At 41.7% G+C, this 17,622-nt stretch overlaps 1 protein-coding gene across 3 annotated transcripts in view; it reads right to left on the minus strand.

Annotated features, from left to right (window-relative positions):
- The window catches only part of MYO6 (myosin VI), a 145,373-nt gene that overhangs the window by 86,686 nt on the left and 41,065 nt on the right, over nucleotides 1-17,622 (minus strand). For all 3 annotated transcript variants that reach the window (XM_060030326.1, XM_060030324.1, XM_060030325.1), the window contains exons 2-3: nucleotides 5,571-5,713; nucleotides 374-443 (exon numbers count right to left, since the gene is read on the minus strand). In XM_060030326.1, coding sequence (XP_059886309.1) covers nucleotides 374-443; nucleotides 5,571-5,687 — 187 coding nt within the window. In that variant the 5' untranslated portion in view covers nucleotides 5,688-5,713. The remainder of the gene's footprint in view (nucleotides 1-373; nucleotides 444-5,570; nucleotides 5,714-17,622) is intronic.

Below are 17,622 nucleotides of genomic sequence, written 5' to 3' on the forward strand. Positions count from 1 at the left end.
TGAACCACATATACAGCAATAAAAATCATCTGATTCCAGATGATTCAGAGGTTCAAAAAACAAAAAAACCCATAAAACCAAGAGATCTTTAGTTCAGGCTTCATAGTTAGTAAATGATTACCATTCCCTGTATTTACACAACTGAGATAACACTAAAAAGATATTCAGGAGAGACCCCTTCACCAAAGTGCAAATGTGAGAGAACAGTGCATCTAGGACTGTGGGGCTCCTCCATTCATAGGAACCTTCAGGTCAAAAGGCAACATTTCTTCTGAACAAGGACAGTGTGCCCTGTAATGTAATCACTCATATATTTTTTGAAGGAACAGTTTCCTTTTCTATGATGAGAACTACTTTTTAAATTGATACTTACAGTTATCTTCCACATCTTTTTTACTGTCCTCTTCTGCAGGGAACACTTGGTTTATGAGAGCCAGAAATGTCTGAAAAACAAAACAAGAGCTCATTAAACTAGAAGCTTAGAAATAATAAGAAAGATAAAGGAGCTTAACTGACTGCATACATTGCAAATAATGGCAATGATATGCTCTTCATTAAAATGTAATACAAGACCCTACTACTTAACAAGTCATTACTCAAACATATTATCCATTATTACTATGAACATGGAATCAATAAAACAAAAACAAAACCTGTGCTGGAACACCTAGAGTGGGACAAAACAAGAAGTATATTACGTCTACATAGGTATGCTGTTTAACAACTTTTTAAATACAATAAAAATGTTAATGTTTATGTATACAGCAATTTTATTGTTTTAAAAAAGGAAAAAAGTAACATCCAATCAATCAATCAGATATACCAACAGACCATAATTTAATTAATGCTCTTGTCTGAGTAAAACACAGTAGACACAAATTCCTGTACAGGAATGTGTCAAAAATATAAACAGTATCTGAAACTATTAGGTCCATAACATTACAGATATCCATGAATAAGCTGGTGTTTATTATATCATTTAAATACTATGGTAGAAACTCTAGAATTAAGATAGTATCTTGTAAGAGAGAAGAAATGATCTCAAATTACATCAGAAGAGAATTAAATTTTCTCCATGCCATTCTAATAGTTACCTATACATTTCTATTTCTCAAACAATTACAATTACTCCTGTGGTTGAAGTTTCCATCCATATCAAACCCATCTCTAAGGAAAACCTGTTCAATTATTTTAGAATACTTGCAGGTCTGTATACGTACAGATATGCAAGAGTATAAGGCAAGGCTACTGCTGTAGTTTACAGAGGAAAATCCAGGCTACTAGTGCTATACCTCAATTCAAAGTCACACCCAAATTAGAAAACTGTTATGCCCTGAAAACTCTAGAAGTTAATTAGTTGGAACCCACTACACATGTTCTTAACGTTAATAAATGAGGAAAGGTTTAAAGGAGAAATCACAAATTCAGAACCAGTCCATAACGTACATTAAGTACTTATAAAACAATCCACAATTTATAACAATGATTCTATAGGGAAAACACGTTCAGAAATCACCGCTAACATCACAGATCTACGTGCCACTTTCACAGCCTCAGCAATGGGGCTAAAGCCTCCCCAACCCCAGGTGTTGGCTCCATAAATGGGGTGCAGGACACAGAGTTCCTAGAATGGGAAGGTTAATAATCTTGGGGCTGAAAGGCCTGTAATGAGTCTAAAAAACTGTTTCTCTCGATCCTTTTTCACCCCCCAAATGATCACCAGCCCCCCTCATCTTCTCCCCTCTACTACCTACTCAGTGAGGAGGAGGAAATCTGTTTCATTAAGGCAACTGTTTTCTCTTAGAGGAAGGAGGCTTTTTCTCCTATCAAGAGATCACAGTAAACACCTACCACCCAGCAAACACAGTGCACCCAGCTCCATGACAACATGGACAAAGAAAATAGTGCCTGCACTTGAGAAGACTGCAGTCTAGCAGGGAGGGGAGAAATGTAAACGAATGTCTCCAATAGCGTTACGGGAGGCGAAGAAGGTATACCACTCCTCAAAGCAAAGAGTAATCAACGGTAAACTCTATTGCATGTAAGGAGGAGGAAGACACAGGGCATCTGTGGAAAACTTTCATAAAGGAGGTGACCTCAGTCGCTCCTGAGAGATGAGTATTTGCTAAATAAGCACAGAGCTGCGGAGAGCGGCATTCCAGGCAAAAGGAGTGCTGTGAGTGGCGACACACAGAGCCCAGCACCACCTGGCTCCCTGAGGACCTGATAAACCCTGGGAGGAAGGCTGGAAGAGGAGGAGAAAGACACATAAGACTCAGCATAAGGGCAAGAGAATGAGGGAGAGACTGCTGGTCGACAAAAGACAAGACAAGCAACACAGGGAAAAGGAAAGGTAGACCCTTAATGCCATGTGTTTAGGGCTTTAGCCTGAAGGCCAGTCAGCTGCAAATATGCAACATGAAATCAATTGAGAGATTCAAGATGGCATTTTTAGCAGAATAAAAGATATTAGAAAATATCAGAATGCATCACAGACGGTAAGGATGTTGCATTTGAATACACACACACACGATACATATACTTGTTGACATGTAAAATCTATTTGTCATCAGTACACACGTACACACACATGAATAATACGTATACCTAATGCGATTTCAAATCTATTTCTTACGACGGGCCATGACTGAAAAACTTTAAAAGGCACTGCCATCAACAAAGACAGGTTCCCCACTAGAGCTCATCACTCCCTCCTCTATGCTTCTACTGTATCAGCAAACAGATCCACTTGACTTGTCCGTTGCTTCACGCACTTCCTTCATTTTTAAACGCTGACGATCTCTACTCCATGAATCATCTACACAAAAGACTGCTTCTCTTACAGATCTTTTTAACCACACAGTTGTTATGACACTGCACAATTTATTAAGACCCTGATCAGAAAGTGGGGGCAGGGAGGGGATTAAGATGAAAAGAAATCCCTGAGAATTGGTTAACTTTCGAAAAGATTTTGTGAAAAGAAGCTTCCACTTTAGTTCATAAATAATCTGCGATCCATAAAGTTTTCATGACGCCACAGTTTGAATTTTAAGTGTTTTTATTGGTTCTATGTGCGCACCTGATTAATACTAATAAGGCACAGCTGAAAGCACAAAATACTTAAAACTATAAAAAAGCACATACCCGTAGATAAAGTTTCTTCTATCCCTGAACTGAATTATTTTGTTACTTATGGATATAAGAGAATACATATAACGACATAGAACTAGGAAATATACTTTTCATTTCATTTGGGGCTTTTGATTTACTGTGCTTATAAGATATGTTAAACAAAAATGAAAGGAGACTTTGAAAGATAATGGAAGGCTCACTGAATTTCTGTCACCCCAGAACATGCTACTCTGGCATACTGATTATCTTGAGTTAAGGGCCCTTGAGAAACAACAGATGTAAGAAGGGCACTCTGACCCTTTTTATTCCTGAGAGCAGGAGATAAAACTCCCACGTGCAAGGTGCCCTCGCTCTACCGGGAGGAAAGAAGACATTCTTATCACCAGCGGAGGGAATGGAGACCAAGAGAAATCTGTGCAAACAAACCTTGTCTTGCCAGAGTAACCCTTACCTTCCTAACCACTTCTCCACCATTTACCACCCCTAGCCCAGACCCCCTTGCCTTATCAGTTCTTCACAAATGTATTGTTTCTTTGTCTAAAAGATATAAAAGCTTCCTGCTCTGGTCACTTCTTCAATTCTTCATTCTCTTGTGAAGGCTGCTGTGTACATGTAAAAATCTGATAAAAGTCATATGCTTTCCTACTGTGAATGTGTCTTATGTCGATTTAATTTTCAGGCCCAGCCAGAGACCCAAAAGGGTAGAGGAAAATTTTTCCTCCCCTACAGCTTCAAATAAATAAAAATAACTGAGTTTCTTTTTTTAAATTCTTTCTTTTTTTAGAACATGTACTGCATTGTAAGTACAAATAGGTACTTGTTAATAAGAGGAAAAACTAGAAACACTTTGTCTTTTCTTTCCTGAGGGTATCTTTAATTGGCCGCCGCTAACATGGCACATTATATATTATGCATTTAGGTTCCTGGGTTGTTTACAGTAACAGAATAGTTTTCTCTGTGAACAGACCTCATGAGAGATCCACCTTGTTTTTCTAAGGTTCCCAGAAGGATGGCAGTCATATGGCACTAGTTAACCATGTATCAGTAGAACATAAATTATTCATGAACACTGGCAGAGTCTAAAGTAAACAGAAATGACATCAACAAATTTAATTTAGTCAGAAGTCCTGCTTAAGGGGAACACTGATTAAACTGAAAAGTGTTAAGCTCTCCCACAAAATAGGTAGGCCCTACGGTCCCCATGAAGGCTGAAAAGGCTCCAGGTCACTTTTCCCCCATACTTTTCACTTTGTTATATTGTCTAGTCTATGTCTAAGCCTAAAAGGAAATAGACACCATGTGTACCAAATTAAAGTATGCTTTTATGCTTTAAAAAGTACCATTACAACAAAAATAATAACAGACGGTTATGCTTAAGACTTAAATATCTTTATTTAATAGAAATATTTTCACTACAATCACGATAATAAATTTAAGTAAATATAAAAGCTTTTTAAAAAATAATTAACAGCAGATGTAAGCTATTATATATAGAATGGATAAACAACAAGGTCGAGCTTCCCTGGTGGCGTAGTGGTTAAGAATCCGCCTGCCCATGCAGGGGACATGGGTTCGATCCCTGGTCCGCGAAGATCCCAAATGCCACAGAGCAACTGAGCCCGTGCGCCACAACTACTGAGCCTGCTCTCTAGAGCCCGCAAGGCACAACTACTGAACCCCGTGCACCTAGAGCCCGTGCTCCACAACAAGAGAAGCCACTGCAATGAGAAGCCCGTGCACCACGATGAAGAGTAGCCCCCGCTCGCTGCAACTAGAGAAAGCCCGTGCACAGCAACGAAGGCCCAACGCAGCCAAAAATAAAATACATAAACTTTAAAATAAATAAACAAGGTCCTACTGTACAGCACAGAGAACTATATTCAATATCCTGTGATAAACTATAATGGAAAAGAATATTAAAAAAAAGTGTGTATATGTGTATACCTGAATCACTTTGCTGTACAGCAGAAATTAACACAACATTGTAAATCAACTATACTTCAATAAAAAAAAGATTAAAAAAGAATTATCCAGAAGCTAAAAAACAAAAAGCAAAATTTCATAACATAATCCCATTCACTTTTTATATTTTTACTTGGTAACATGTTGAATACATCACAGATATATTCATAACTTTAGTTACATGGCTTAAGGAATAAAAAATGTTATTGTTTATATTTTGTCATATAGCTATTTCTTCTTAAGAATATGCTAATGAAAGGCTCACTAAATTACTGTCTGATTTTACGATGGGACACCGTTTTCCCCCTAGGGTATGCACTTCTGATTTAATCACACAACTCAGGAGAAAAGTAGGATTCACTGACCAGAAAACTGCTTTCCCCTATACTGTGCTAAAAAAATACCTACCTCATTGAAAAAGGGAGATACCTACAGACACAAATCAAATTCTGAAATCTTTCTGAGAAACTTCTTACCTTGCCTTTTTGGTTCAAGGGTTCAATCGTTAAGCTGTCAGGGCCAATATCCACGATATTGCCCATCTGAAATCCATCCGTAGGGTGCGGCGCCCAAACGGGCTTCCCGTCCTCCATTTCTGAAGGGAGCTATCCACTATCTCCTGTTTCAAAGGAACGAACAAAGCAACGTGAGTAACGCTGGAAATGAAAAAAGATAACAATCTTTTTTTCAGTTAACACGTAAATCGCGATTCTTAGAAACACACGAGCACCCCTGCAGGGGTAATCCCCACCCCCTGCCATCCCGCTGCACCCACCCCTGTACCACCTGTACAGGGGGACCAAGCAGAGGCTGCTCTACCCGCCGGGAACACCTGCTTTGCCACCGTCTTCCTTCGGTGGTGACTGCAGTGAGAACCAGCTACACTTTGAGCAGCGCAGAAAGAGCGAGCCAATGGTCACAGTTTTTACCTCTTGCCCACTGTAATTTATACTAGCACTCCTTTTTACTGCCTGAAGTATTCCCGATTGCACAATAAATTAAACAGTCATCCGAAGAGGAGATGTTATTGTGTGGAGTTGGCTAAGACTTGAACAATAAGTCTATCTTAGACCCTGAGGGATAAAAATGAGACACAGGAGAGGTTACTTCCTCCGGGAGCCTTTCCCTGACAAGCTGAGACTACAGGGATGCCCCACCCCTGTGCTCCCTAGAGGGATACCCACAGAACCACTGAGCATACTGCTTTGTTGTCTTATTTTGTTACTGAGGTAATAAAACTTACAGACAGTGAAATGTACAAATTCCAAGGATACAAGTTGATGAGTTTCCACACCTGGACATACCCGTTCACACAAACACCCCAATCAACAGACAGAACATTTCCATCTCACCAGAAAGTTCCCTTGTGCCTCCTTCTGGTCCATCCCTACCTCCAGAGGCACCCACCGTTAAGTACGCATGCTTCTGCGTATGGCTTCTCTCATTCAGCAAAATGTTCTGACGTGCAGCCAAGCTGCTGTGTACACTAACCCACTGAATCACATGCACAGTTGTCTACGGGCTGTCCTGGACATGAACGTTTATATTGTTTCCAGGTTTTGCCTATTTTGAACTCTAGGCTAGTTCTTCAAGCATTCCTAGAAAGCTGCTTTCATGCTTGGCATTCTCAGACCTAACATTTACAATTCTGTCTTGAGAGTATCCCCAAGGGTCCATAACATATAAAATATTTTAATTTTAATGAGCTTGGATTCTGTGAGACTAACGTGTTATAATGAATCACCCAGTCAGTGATCCCAGACGTCCTAGTTTCAGCACCTCAGCGGGAACTTACTTTTCCTTACTCATCTACACTTGAAGAAGACACATGTGCCGTAACTCGCCTCTTGTGTGGCGTTCTCAGATCTGGGATTTCCCACATGGACCTTCCATCAGGCCTAGCCTCTCACGTTAGACAAGGATGTCTGGTATAGAGTTCAATCTAAACACTGCTAACTATTGGCAAGTCTGCAACGTGCTTGCTAGTTAATGTCTTCCATGCCATGGCTACAGGATGGCTTCTGCTGTCCCCACGCAGTAAATGCGACCAGGTTTCAGTGCCATTCAGGGTTAAGAAATTAACTGAGGGTTCTCCACAGAAGTGAATGAGTAACACTGCGTCAGATCTGCATTACCACACCTTCACACACCTACATCCACACACCTTCCCTAAATAACCATATCTTGTCCCATGCTTTAAATAGAATCTATATATGTGATGCCCAAATTGACTTCTCCGGCCTATACAGCACCACTGAGTTCCCAGGTGTTTAACCTGCATACTGGACACCTCCTCATGGAGATATCTAACAGATGTAACATTGTTATTATTATATTATTACTCTGTTCCACCACGTTCATTATATCACTAAAGGCACCAACACCATTCATTTTAAATCAAACCCAGAGTCATGCTCAATTTTTCCAGCTCCTTCCAAACCCCTATCACCCCCTAATCCTGTCGGCCCCCTAACCTCCAACAGGGTATCTCAAATCCACCCACTTCCCTGGATCTGCTCTGCCTTCCTGGTCAAAACCAACATGGCCTTTTACCAGGACTCCTGTAATGAACTTAGCCACCTGCTCCCACTCTTGCCAGTATGCACAGATCACCGGAAATCCTACTGAAAGTAAGTCTGATCGTGATATTCCTGTCGTATCAGGGCATGGCCTAGCCCTCATGTGTCGCCAAGGCCCAGCACGGAGCAGGCAACCCAACCTTCACCGAGTGACTGAATGAACTGTTCACACAGCTTGCGAGGAGTAAAAGGAGATGCTCTCCTAGAAAGACTTGAAAGGTCTTAAAACCTAGGCTTGAAATTAAGCTCCACCACTGTCTGACTAGCTCTTAAGTAAGTTACTTAATCTCTCTGATCATTATCTTTATCCTTACCCATAAGTGACGATATCACTTACCTTACAGAATTGCTATGAGGATTAAGTGACGTAAAACTGAGATCCCCATTCTAATGGCACCCAACAGATGCTAGCGACACCTCTTCCCTTACAGTCCCCCATATCCCTTGTTCGAAGCCACCACTAAATGTCAAGTAAACGGTCTTGTGATAGTTCTAAATACAAAGGGAAATTATAGAATAGTCATGAGGGATCATTTAGGAATCATGAGGTATCTGAAGAAACAAATCACAGTGAAGCAAAACCCACATAGTCAAAAAAGAACGTCAAATTTCCTTGAACTATTTAAATTGTTTTCCCATTTTGAACCACTTACTGCAGCTTCCCAGTTAAGAAAACAGATTTAAAGCTACACACCCAACGCTGCTCCTTCCTCAAACCCCTAAATCTACAGTAAAAAGAGTCTTTAAATTAAAGACATCAGTGCACAAGGAGGGAGACGACAGCACCTCTGAGCCCTCTTCTTGACGAGGCCTCTGCTAGGCCTTCGAGTCTGTGCTGTCCTTGTTCGGCCTACAGAGGCCAGTTTTAGCAAGAATCCTGCTAAGCCGGTTTAGAGAAATTCTCTCACCCTTGATATCTTATCAAGTTCCTCATCCCCTACCTCTGGTATATAAATCCTTAATCTGCCTTCAGAAAGAATCCCTTTAAGTCAGTTGAGCAAGCATCCCCTACCTGTGCTGTTTCCACTTAGTCTTTTTCATCCGCTGACCCCTGCACTCTGCTCACTGGCTATGAATCCCCAGCTGTCTTTGCTGCATTCAAAGTGGAGCCCAATCGTTCTCCCCACTGTAATACCCCTTTGTTATAGGCTGAGTGTATGTGTCTGCTATGGACTGAATTGTGTCCCCCCCAAACATGCATATGTTGAAGCTGTAGTCGTCCACGTGACTGTATTTGGAGACAGGAGGTAATCACGGCTAATGACATCATAAGGGTGGGGTCCTAATCCAATAGGATTGGTAGCCTTACCAAAAAAGGAAGAGACATCTCTCTACCTCAATGCACACACTATAGTGAAAGGCCAGGAGAGCGGCCCGCAGAACGGCAGCCATCTGAAACCCAGAACGAGAGTCCTCACCGGAATCCGACCATGCTGGCACCTGATCTCAGACTTCCAGCCCCCAGAACTGTGAGAAAATAAATGTCTGCTGTTTAAACCACCCAGTCTATGGTATTTTATTATGGCAGCCCAAGCAGGCTAATACACTCCTACTGCAATAGTCATGAATAAAGGCATCTTTGTCATTTTAACAAGTGTCAGAATAATTTTTCTTTAAGAACGTAATAGCGGAAATGAAATATTCACTAGAAGGTACAGAAAATAAAGTTGAGACTATCTTTTTCAGAAAGCCAAGAAAGAAAAAAAAAAGAGTTAGAAAGTGGCGGGCAAAAAAAGAAAAAGTAGAAGAAAAACAGATATAAAAATGAGACAAGTAAAAAGATTCAGCATCAAAATACCAGGTAAAACAGACATCCTGTTCCCTTCAAAACACAGAGGGGAGAAAGCTTTCCAATATCCAAAGAAAATTCACCAGAACTGAAAGGCATGATTCTCTAGAGTCTAGCCAAAATGCCAATTAAGTCCTCAACACAATACCTGGAAAAGGACAGACAAAAGGACAACATGTCACATGTCAGAACACCAGAAATAGAAGATGCTGCACATTTTCAGAGAAATGAGAGAAAAAGGGGGGGAAAAACATGCGTCATATCCAAAGGATGATGAATCAAAATGGCTTCAGCAACACTGAAAGCAGGAAATCGATAAAGCAATGGCTTTAAAATTCTGACGGAAAATGATCTCCAATCTAGAACTCGGCACTTAGGCAAATTACCAGTTCAAACTGGAGCAGTATGACCCCAGAAGAGCCACTGTGAACACCACTATCAAACACACCCACTGCCTCTGGACCAGGCCAGTCTGGCCCAGATTCTGATCTGAACTTATCTTTCTGTAACTCTGAGTCGATGATGTAACTTGTACCTGGAGGAGCTGGTAGACACTCACCCCCACCTCTATTAAATTAAAGATTATCTTCTACTGAGTGCAAGGCTTTCACGAAAATAAAACCTCTTTTAAAATAAGGCTTCATTTAATTAGTTTTGGAATCCTAATTATTTATAACATAAATTACCCTTCATTAATGAAGTCTGATTTATTCATTCCACAAAAGAAAATTCTTTTGACATATTACTATTTGTCCCCATAAAAGCATTCAGAAAACCCATACAAGCAACACTCATACATATGAAGCAGGTCTGCACAGGAAGAGCAGTTAAACAGGTGCTACTGTACTAGAAACCATAAACACATTAAGAGCTGACTACATATGCACTGCGGGAATACAAAAGAAAAAAATGAGAAGCTCTGGGGCTGGCTAAGCAAATTTAAAATTCTGGAAATTCCTTAAGTTATTCAGGAAGAGAGGGAATGCTCTATACTACGCTATCATCAACTGAAAATTATCTCATTTTTAGCCTTTAACTGACAGCTGATGTTTTTAAAGTAAGCACTATAGCAGTCGATAGAAACGCAATCTGTAGCCTGTCAGAGGTACGATGCGAACTTTCATTTAGGCTTTGTTGAGAAGGGAAAAGCAGATCACCAAGAGGCTCCCTGGAGAGCAAACGTACTGGAGGCCAGGGTGACAAATACCTACACATCCGTGTCCTTTTTTCTCGGCAACTCCAGAGATGATCCCAAAAGGGACCGTGTACCCGGAGCCGAACATGCAGACACAGCCCACCAAATAGGAACCATCACCCGCCGTGCCGCCATCACCTTCAAAGATTACCCTTTTAAACTTGTGACTGTGATAGATGACAATGCCTTGTTTTTATTAGCTAGGGTATCAGAAATTGAGTACTAGCTAAAGTTAATTTCGAATTGAGCTGAAAGAGCTGGCGTAAGATACCAAGACAGCGAGGAAGAAGCATTAAACAGGGAAGGAAGAACCCTTATAAGACTTGCCTTCCACAGTCATTCATTCTGTAAACTATGATTTAGTTGACCACCTAGTATATAACACTAGCTGCTAAAGATATAATGATAGGCCGGAAAAAAAAAAAAAAAAAGACATGGGCTGGCCTCACGGAGCCTTCCAACAGGAAAACAATCACTTGGAATAGAGCAGTAAACCAAACTGGCAAAAATCCCTGCCCTCCAGGACCTTAAATTCTAACTGGGGGTAAGGGAGCTGTGTAGATGTATCAAATTTGCCTTTTAAAAGGACTACTCTTTCATCTGGCCAGGCCCCGGCCCTGTTGATCAAAAGAATGTTATGTGCACCTTTGGCACACAAGCTTGAAACTGGCAACTTCTCTCATCTGTATCAGTGTATCCTGAAGGCTATTAGCTTCCCAGGTGTCCAGACACTGTGAGAAAACTGGGCACCAGGTAACCGTTGGCCAGTGGCTGGTGCATTTTGTGTGTACCTAGCACAATCTTTCATTGAGCGTTTCAGTTCCCTAAGAACTTACCTGTACACCAAAATTCTCAAAAATATTTCAGCACGTTTCCCTTTAGTCACTAAATTACCTTTTAAAAGGCCTTCCTAGAAAACATTTCCCAGTTAACCTTGTTCAGCTAGTAATAAAGTATGGGAATCACTTAATTGCCATAATACGGTATTATGCATTCACTGCAACACATTCATATTAAAATTGATTGTGAATGTCTTGATATTATCAGCAATAAATATTCAATAACAACGGGGAGGAAATACCTACCACTAAATACAAACTCCTGACAAAGAAATAAAATAAGAAAACATCTAAAGATAAGTTCTAAAACCTGACTACCTGAATTCAATTAAGAAGTAATTTTGGTATTCACTCACTTTTTCAATGTGTATTCACTGAGTACCTACTAAGCGCTAGCTACTGTTTTTTAGGCTTAGATATCGACAAGAAAATACAGAGCTCTAATGTTTTTTAGTGTAAGACATACAAAAGGAGCAATGTCTAGACCAGCTATGACATTCCTTCAGATTTCGGTAGTACTAGGTCCAGTTCATCACAGCGTAATGAGTGACCTAATCACAGCCTAGTGAGTGATCCTAATGAGTGACCGTTTTAACAAAGGTTATATTATACTTCCAAATATAACTTCAGAAAGCCCAATGTATCCACTGGTGTTTCAAGCTAAGCCCATTACCACCTGACTCTTCCGAAACAGCCTCAGAACACCAAGGTTAACTAGCTTAACTGGTATAGCTAAGATGAACTAGCTAACAAAAAAAGAGGATAAAAAAATAAGGCGAATATTTTATTAATAAGTTTATTATATGGTTATTAAATATTTAAGATATTTTATAAGATGATCTGAAAACTGATATAATCAGGCCAATTACTCCAAATACATATAATCTGAATTATGAGAACTGGTTATATGATTTTCTTATAGGTTTTACAGAAATCATAACTCTATTTAAGCTATAAACTCCTACATAAATTACTATCACAAAACAGATTTGAATTTAGACATAATTCAAATAATACATGCAGACAACCTATATACCAAGATAACCTGGCCACAGCTTAGATCATTCTAAACAAAGTTCTGTATTATTCAGAGACTAAACATCCCAGTTTACTTCAGAAGCTCAAAATTTCTTTTACAGATGTTAAAATACCAGAATATAGCAGCAAGATATTAATTTATGCCAGGTGATTTAAATTTTCCACATCCTGTGACTAATAATAAGATTTTATTTATCATCCAATGATTACATCCAGACCTTCCCTGGACAATTAGTGCTAGATTTAAAAGTTACTTCTTAAAAGTTTGCTGGTCTTTCAAAAGAGGAGTTTGTAAAAGACTGAAGACTTCTTCATTTTCTCCACCAAGGGACCATGTTAACCTCCCAATAAGTGGCTAATGAAAAGAGCAATCAAATTTCAAGAAACCACATTGGTCTTCAAGCCAAAGAAAGGCCTTTTCTCTAGGATGACCCCGCCTGTGTAAAATGGCCCTACTCTGCTCAAACTGAAACATTCTGCAGCTTAAACTGCAGGTCCCAGTTCAATGTTATTCAAATTTGTCAGGAACCAAAGGTCTGTGGGTGATCAAAACCAGTCTAGACTGTACACTATCATCAATCAAGGTGATAAGAAGTCTGAACAATCCTTAGGCCTTTAAGCACATCTGTGACATCTCTGGCATTTGAACCCTCCTAAAATGTCCCAAAACAGGAGGTGAATATTTTCACCTCTGAGCAGCAGGGTCATTTTAAGAGGTGGTCCCGAGTCCAATCCAATTCAGGCCACACAGTTCTCCTGAGGTAGGAACTCGTTAAACAAACAAACCAACAAACTTCTCAAATGCTATGATTAGGAGGAATAAACCAGGAGAGACACTAATTAAAAAGGAAGGGTGGAAGGCGCTGCTCCATTGTCATTTCTATCATTCTTTCATAAATGAGCCAATATAATCCAGGATATTCAATGAAGTTCTCACGTAATTTATAAGACTAAGGTTTTGTTTTGTTTCTAACTCTACTAACTTGGGTTGTGTGTGTGGGTATGTGCACACATATATCACTCAGAACAGGAATTGGAGACACAGTGACTTTTCTTCTCACAGCTGGGATGGAGTTCATTCAAGTGGTCAAAGGAAACCACAGATTCATAACATTTCACAGACCTTCACTATGTACAGGCATCACACTAAAACACTCCGACATGTTACCTCACCTCATGTTTACAGCTCTGGGAGGCAGCTACCATCCCCGTTTTGAAAGTGAGGTTTGGAAGTTTGGGCAAGTTGCCCATATAGAGACAACTGAGAAATGAGTGTAGAGGCGAGATATGAATCCTGTGTGACCCCGAGTCCAAACTCATCATCACTGCACTGCACTGCACTGCACAGCTTTGCTTCAAGCTTCTTGTGCACACAGTGGTTTGTATTTGTCACCAGATCTGGAAAAAACCCCAGCTGTATAATCTCTGCTGTCCTAACCTATGTTTTAATGGCATAAGAAATAAATGAAGGTTAAAAGATATGTAAAGGCTTTATGAAAACCCTCTTACCACTTCTTTCATAAACAGTAAAATGTTTATTATTTATTTGTAAAGTCTTAACTTGGATTTAAATTCTTTCATGGGTAGATTACAGGGAAGCACAAACTAGAAGTTTTTGGCTTCGGTGCTCTGTGCTGCAAGGGAAACCTGATGATACATGGGGGGTAATTTTGTCTTCCAGTTAATACTGCACTTAAATGACCAGCTGAGAATCCGGGATAACGAAAGGGATTGGAGGCTGTTGTTGGAATTTCTCACTTTATTGATGCAGTTATGAGATATTTTTATATTGTCGTTTCTTTCTGAACTGACCTGTCAATAAAAATATGCAATAAGAATGTTCAGATATTCTACAAAATGAGAAACAAACTGTCTTTTCAAACTTCTTTTCAAATTTAATTTATTTAACCCCGCTCTACAACGTGTTTTGATGACAGTGTCGACCAAACTATCTGTATCTACCAAACTGTCTACCAAACTATCCGTAAAAATGCAAATTTTCTCAGTTTTTAAAATAACCAAATACTCCTCGAGCTTTCATCACCACAACTTACCAGTCTGTACGTGTGTCCATATATTCTGCTTTCCTGTTTATTACTGAGGCCAAACGGGCCTTCCTCATACCTAAGACCAATCCCTGTATTTACCCCCCAGATCCTACCCCCTCGGGCCACGCAAAGACAGCGCTTCAGCAACGTCCATCTCTGCTTCCTTCCCTCCCTCTTCCTCTCGTCACCCACTTCCCCTCCTCACTGGTGGGCTACTTTCCCACTCACTGTGCACACTCACTGCCTCCATTTCCTCCCTTCTCGTCCTCTCCTGAACCCACGCCTATGGGGCCTGCATCCCCACCCTTCAGGGCCTCCGGCGACCTCCTCCCCACTGCTAAGTCATGCAAGCAGGTCTCAGTCCCCGGCTTCCTCAAGGAAGCAGCCTCAGCTGACAGAGCTGAGGGCTCTGCCCTGAAGCAGCTCCTCCAGGGACCTCAGGATCCCTCACTCTTCTGGTCTGCTCCCCGGATCGCCTCAGCTCCCCTGGCTGCATTCCCCTTATCTTTTCACCATCAGAAACTCTTGGGGGATCAACCCCCGGGCCTTCTCTCCACCTACTCTCCTCCCCCACCTAGTCTTGTCGCATCTAGTCCTACGGCTTTAAGCGCGACCCACATGCGGGTGCTGCCCACAGCTGACTCCCCTGGCCTGAACTGCAGCTGCCTCGAGCTCAGGGGCTGCTCCGCGCCACTCTTCAGGAGGCGGCGGCCGCCTCCAGCTTGGCCCTGCGACGGCCCCCAAGCTCCCCTTCCTGCGCCTTCCTGGCTTGGTCCCCTCCTTCTCATCCAACGACAACTTCATCCTCACGCTTGTACGCATCAACACCTGTGAAGTCATCCTCCAGCCTCCTCTTCCTCTCCCGGGCTGCATCCAGTCCTTCAGCAAATCCTCTTGGCGCCACCTTCAAATTCTCTCCAGAACCTGAAGAGGCCCTTCCAGGGAACCCAACCGTCGGCCGCACTGCCCGTCCCTCACTAAGATCCCGCAGCGGCTTCTGGCTGCCCTCCCTTCCTCTGCCTTAGCCCGCACGGAGTCAGGGCCGGTACAGCCGTCAACCTGACCCTGGCACAACCTAAGCCACTGCCGCCCTCCTCACTCACATAAAAGCCCACGTCTTCCCGGGGGCCCGCAGACCCTTCACAGACGCTCTCCCCTGCCCAAGCCCTCTGATGCCGCCCCGCCAGCGCCCCCTCACTTTACTTCACTCGCGGTGGTCTCCGTGCTGTTCTTTAAACGCGCTAGGCACGCCTGTGTTTCAGGCCTCTGGTATTTACCGATGCAATCCCTCTGCCTGCAAGACAGTTTTCTCCGTACCTTCTTCGGGACCTGGCTCCACTGTCTCCTTCTCAGGGAGGCTTCCTGCATCAGCTTCCTGAAAACGCAAAGCCCGCCCATCCCCCCGAAACCAGCACAACTTAACGCTCTCCCCAGCCTTGCTACTCCTATATAGTACTTAACATCTGCCAAACTTACTATGTGTTTTAGTTATTTAGAATATAAGCTTCTTCAGTCCGGGGACTTCATTTTATTCACTGCTATGAACCTAGATGCCCAGAACAATGCTCGGCACAAAACAGGTAGCTGTTAAACTGACTAATTCCACGGTCCTGCCACCTATAAAAATAGCTAGTGTTACTGCAGTGAGATGAGAAACCGAAAACAAAGAAACGGGACACTTCAGTGACCAGTTCCATCACAGCAAATACAAACCTGCCACCAGGCTTCCTGAAATACTGAAGACACACTAAGGAGATCCACTTTTGCCTGAGGGCCCTTGAGAGGGAGCCTCAGCACTTTTTCAGCAGCTCCCAGGTCCCTGCCCCTCCTGATTCATCAGGGAACACACCTCATGGGATGTGTTTCTGAATGGTGTGTTGACCCGTTCACATCTTGCTCGGCCTCACGCTAACTCCCAATTTTCTTTGGTTAAAGTTAAGAGCTGATGTCATGCGTCTCATGTGACTCAATAGAAAGCAAACAAGAATCCAGGAAGAAGGTGGTTAACGTCACTGTGCGCAAGGCACTCCCACCGCTCCACAGGCCATGGGAATAGGAAGCATCATCTGACGCAGGTGAGCTCGTTACTGACTGAGCTGGGTCACAACAGAATGTTCCTAACGACCACAAAGGCTTACAGAAAGCAGTTTTTCAACAGGGCAGGAATTCTGTTTTTAACTTTTAATTAAAGTCATAGAGTAAATATGCCTTAGACACTTGAGTTAAAAAAAAAAAAAAAAAGCAAGCAAGCAAGTGTAAGAGAATCAGTAAATCTTTCTCACAAAATTAGTCCTCAACCAAGTATCCTAGGATTTCTAGGTGTAAGCCTACGAGTCAACCATACTGTTCGATAATATCTTCTAACAGGAACTTCACCAGCTTTGGAAGGACAAACTGGAAACTATTTATGGACTTCAGGAACCATTTCGCTTTCTCGACTACCAACCACTAGTAGGACGGCCAACCATCAGAGCACTAAGATGTTAAGTCTCTGACAAATCCATGCCGAAACAGCTCCCAGAGAAAACACGGAGTGACTCACCTAATTCTACTTCGTCTCACTTTTATAACGGGCGGAACCATACTTATCCTAAATGTTAACTATTCGAGGTAGCCATAGGATGATGAGGCTGTATAAATACTTGAAAAACGTGTCTTCCTACAAAATGTAATCTCTTCAGCACTTAACATCACACAGCTCTCGAGTGAGTCTGAAGGGGCCTTCGAATCATGAAGTGGCCTGATTACAAACACATTCTACTGAATTTACTGAACTGCTATTATGTGCCAGGCATAGCACCAGAAAAAAAAAAAAACTGGTAGTTCTCATCCTAAACAAAAAACAAAAGCACATTTTTTTCTTAAAAACAAAACACAGGTAGAAATAAGATCCTAACAACTCCAAAAAGTTACAAAGTTATCTCCCATTGCCATTTAAAGAATTCAAACTAATTATTTCACGGCAGGGTCAAGGGAGAATAACTAAAGTGATAATATCCCAGGTATCCAAATGCAGAGGCGCGGAAGGGTGGTCAGAAAT

The sequence above is a fragment of the Delphinus delphis genome, chromosome 14, assembly GCF_949987515.2.
Source record: "Delphinus delphis chromosome 14, mDelDel1.2, whole genome shotgun sequence".
In the NCBI taxonomy this organism is placed as follows: Eukaryota; Metazoa; Chordata; class Mammalia; order Artiodactyla; family Delphinidae; genus Delphinus; species Delphinus delphis.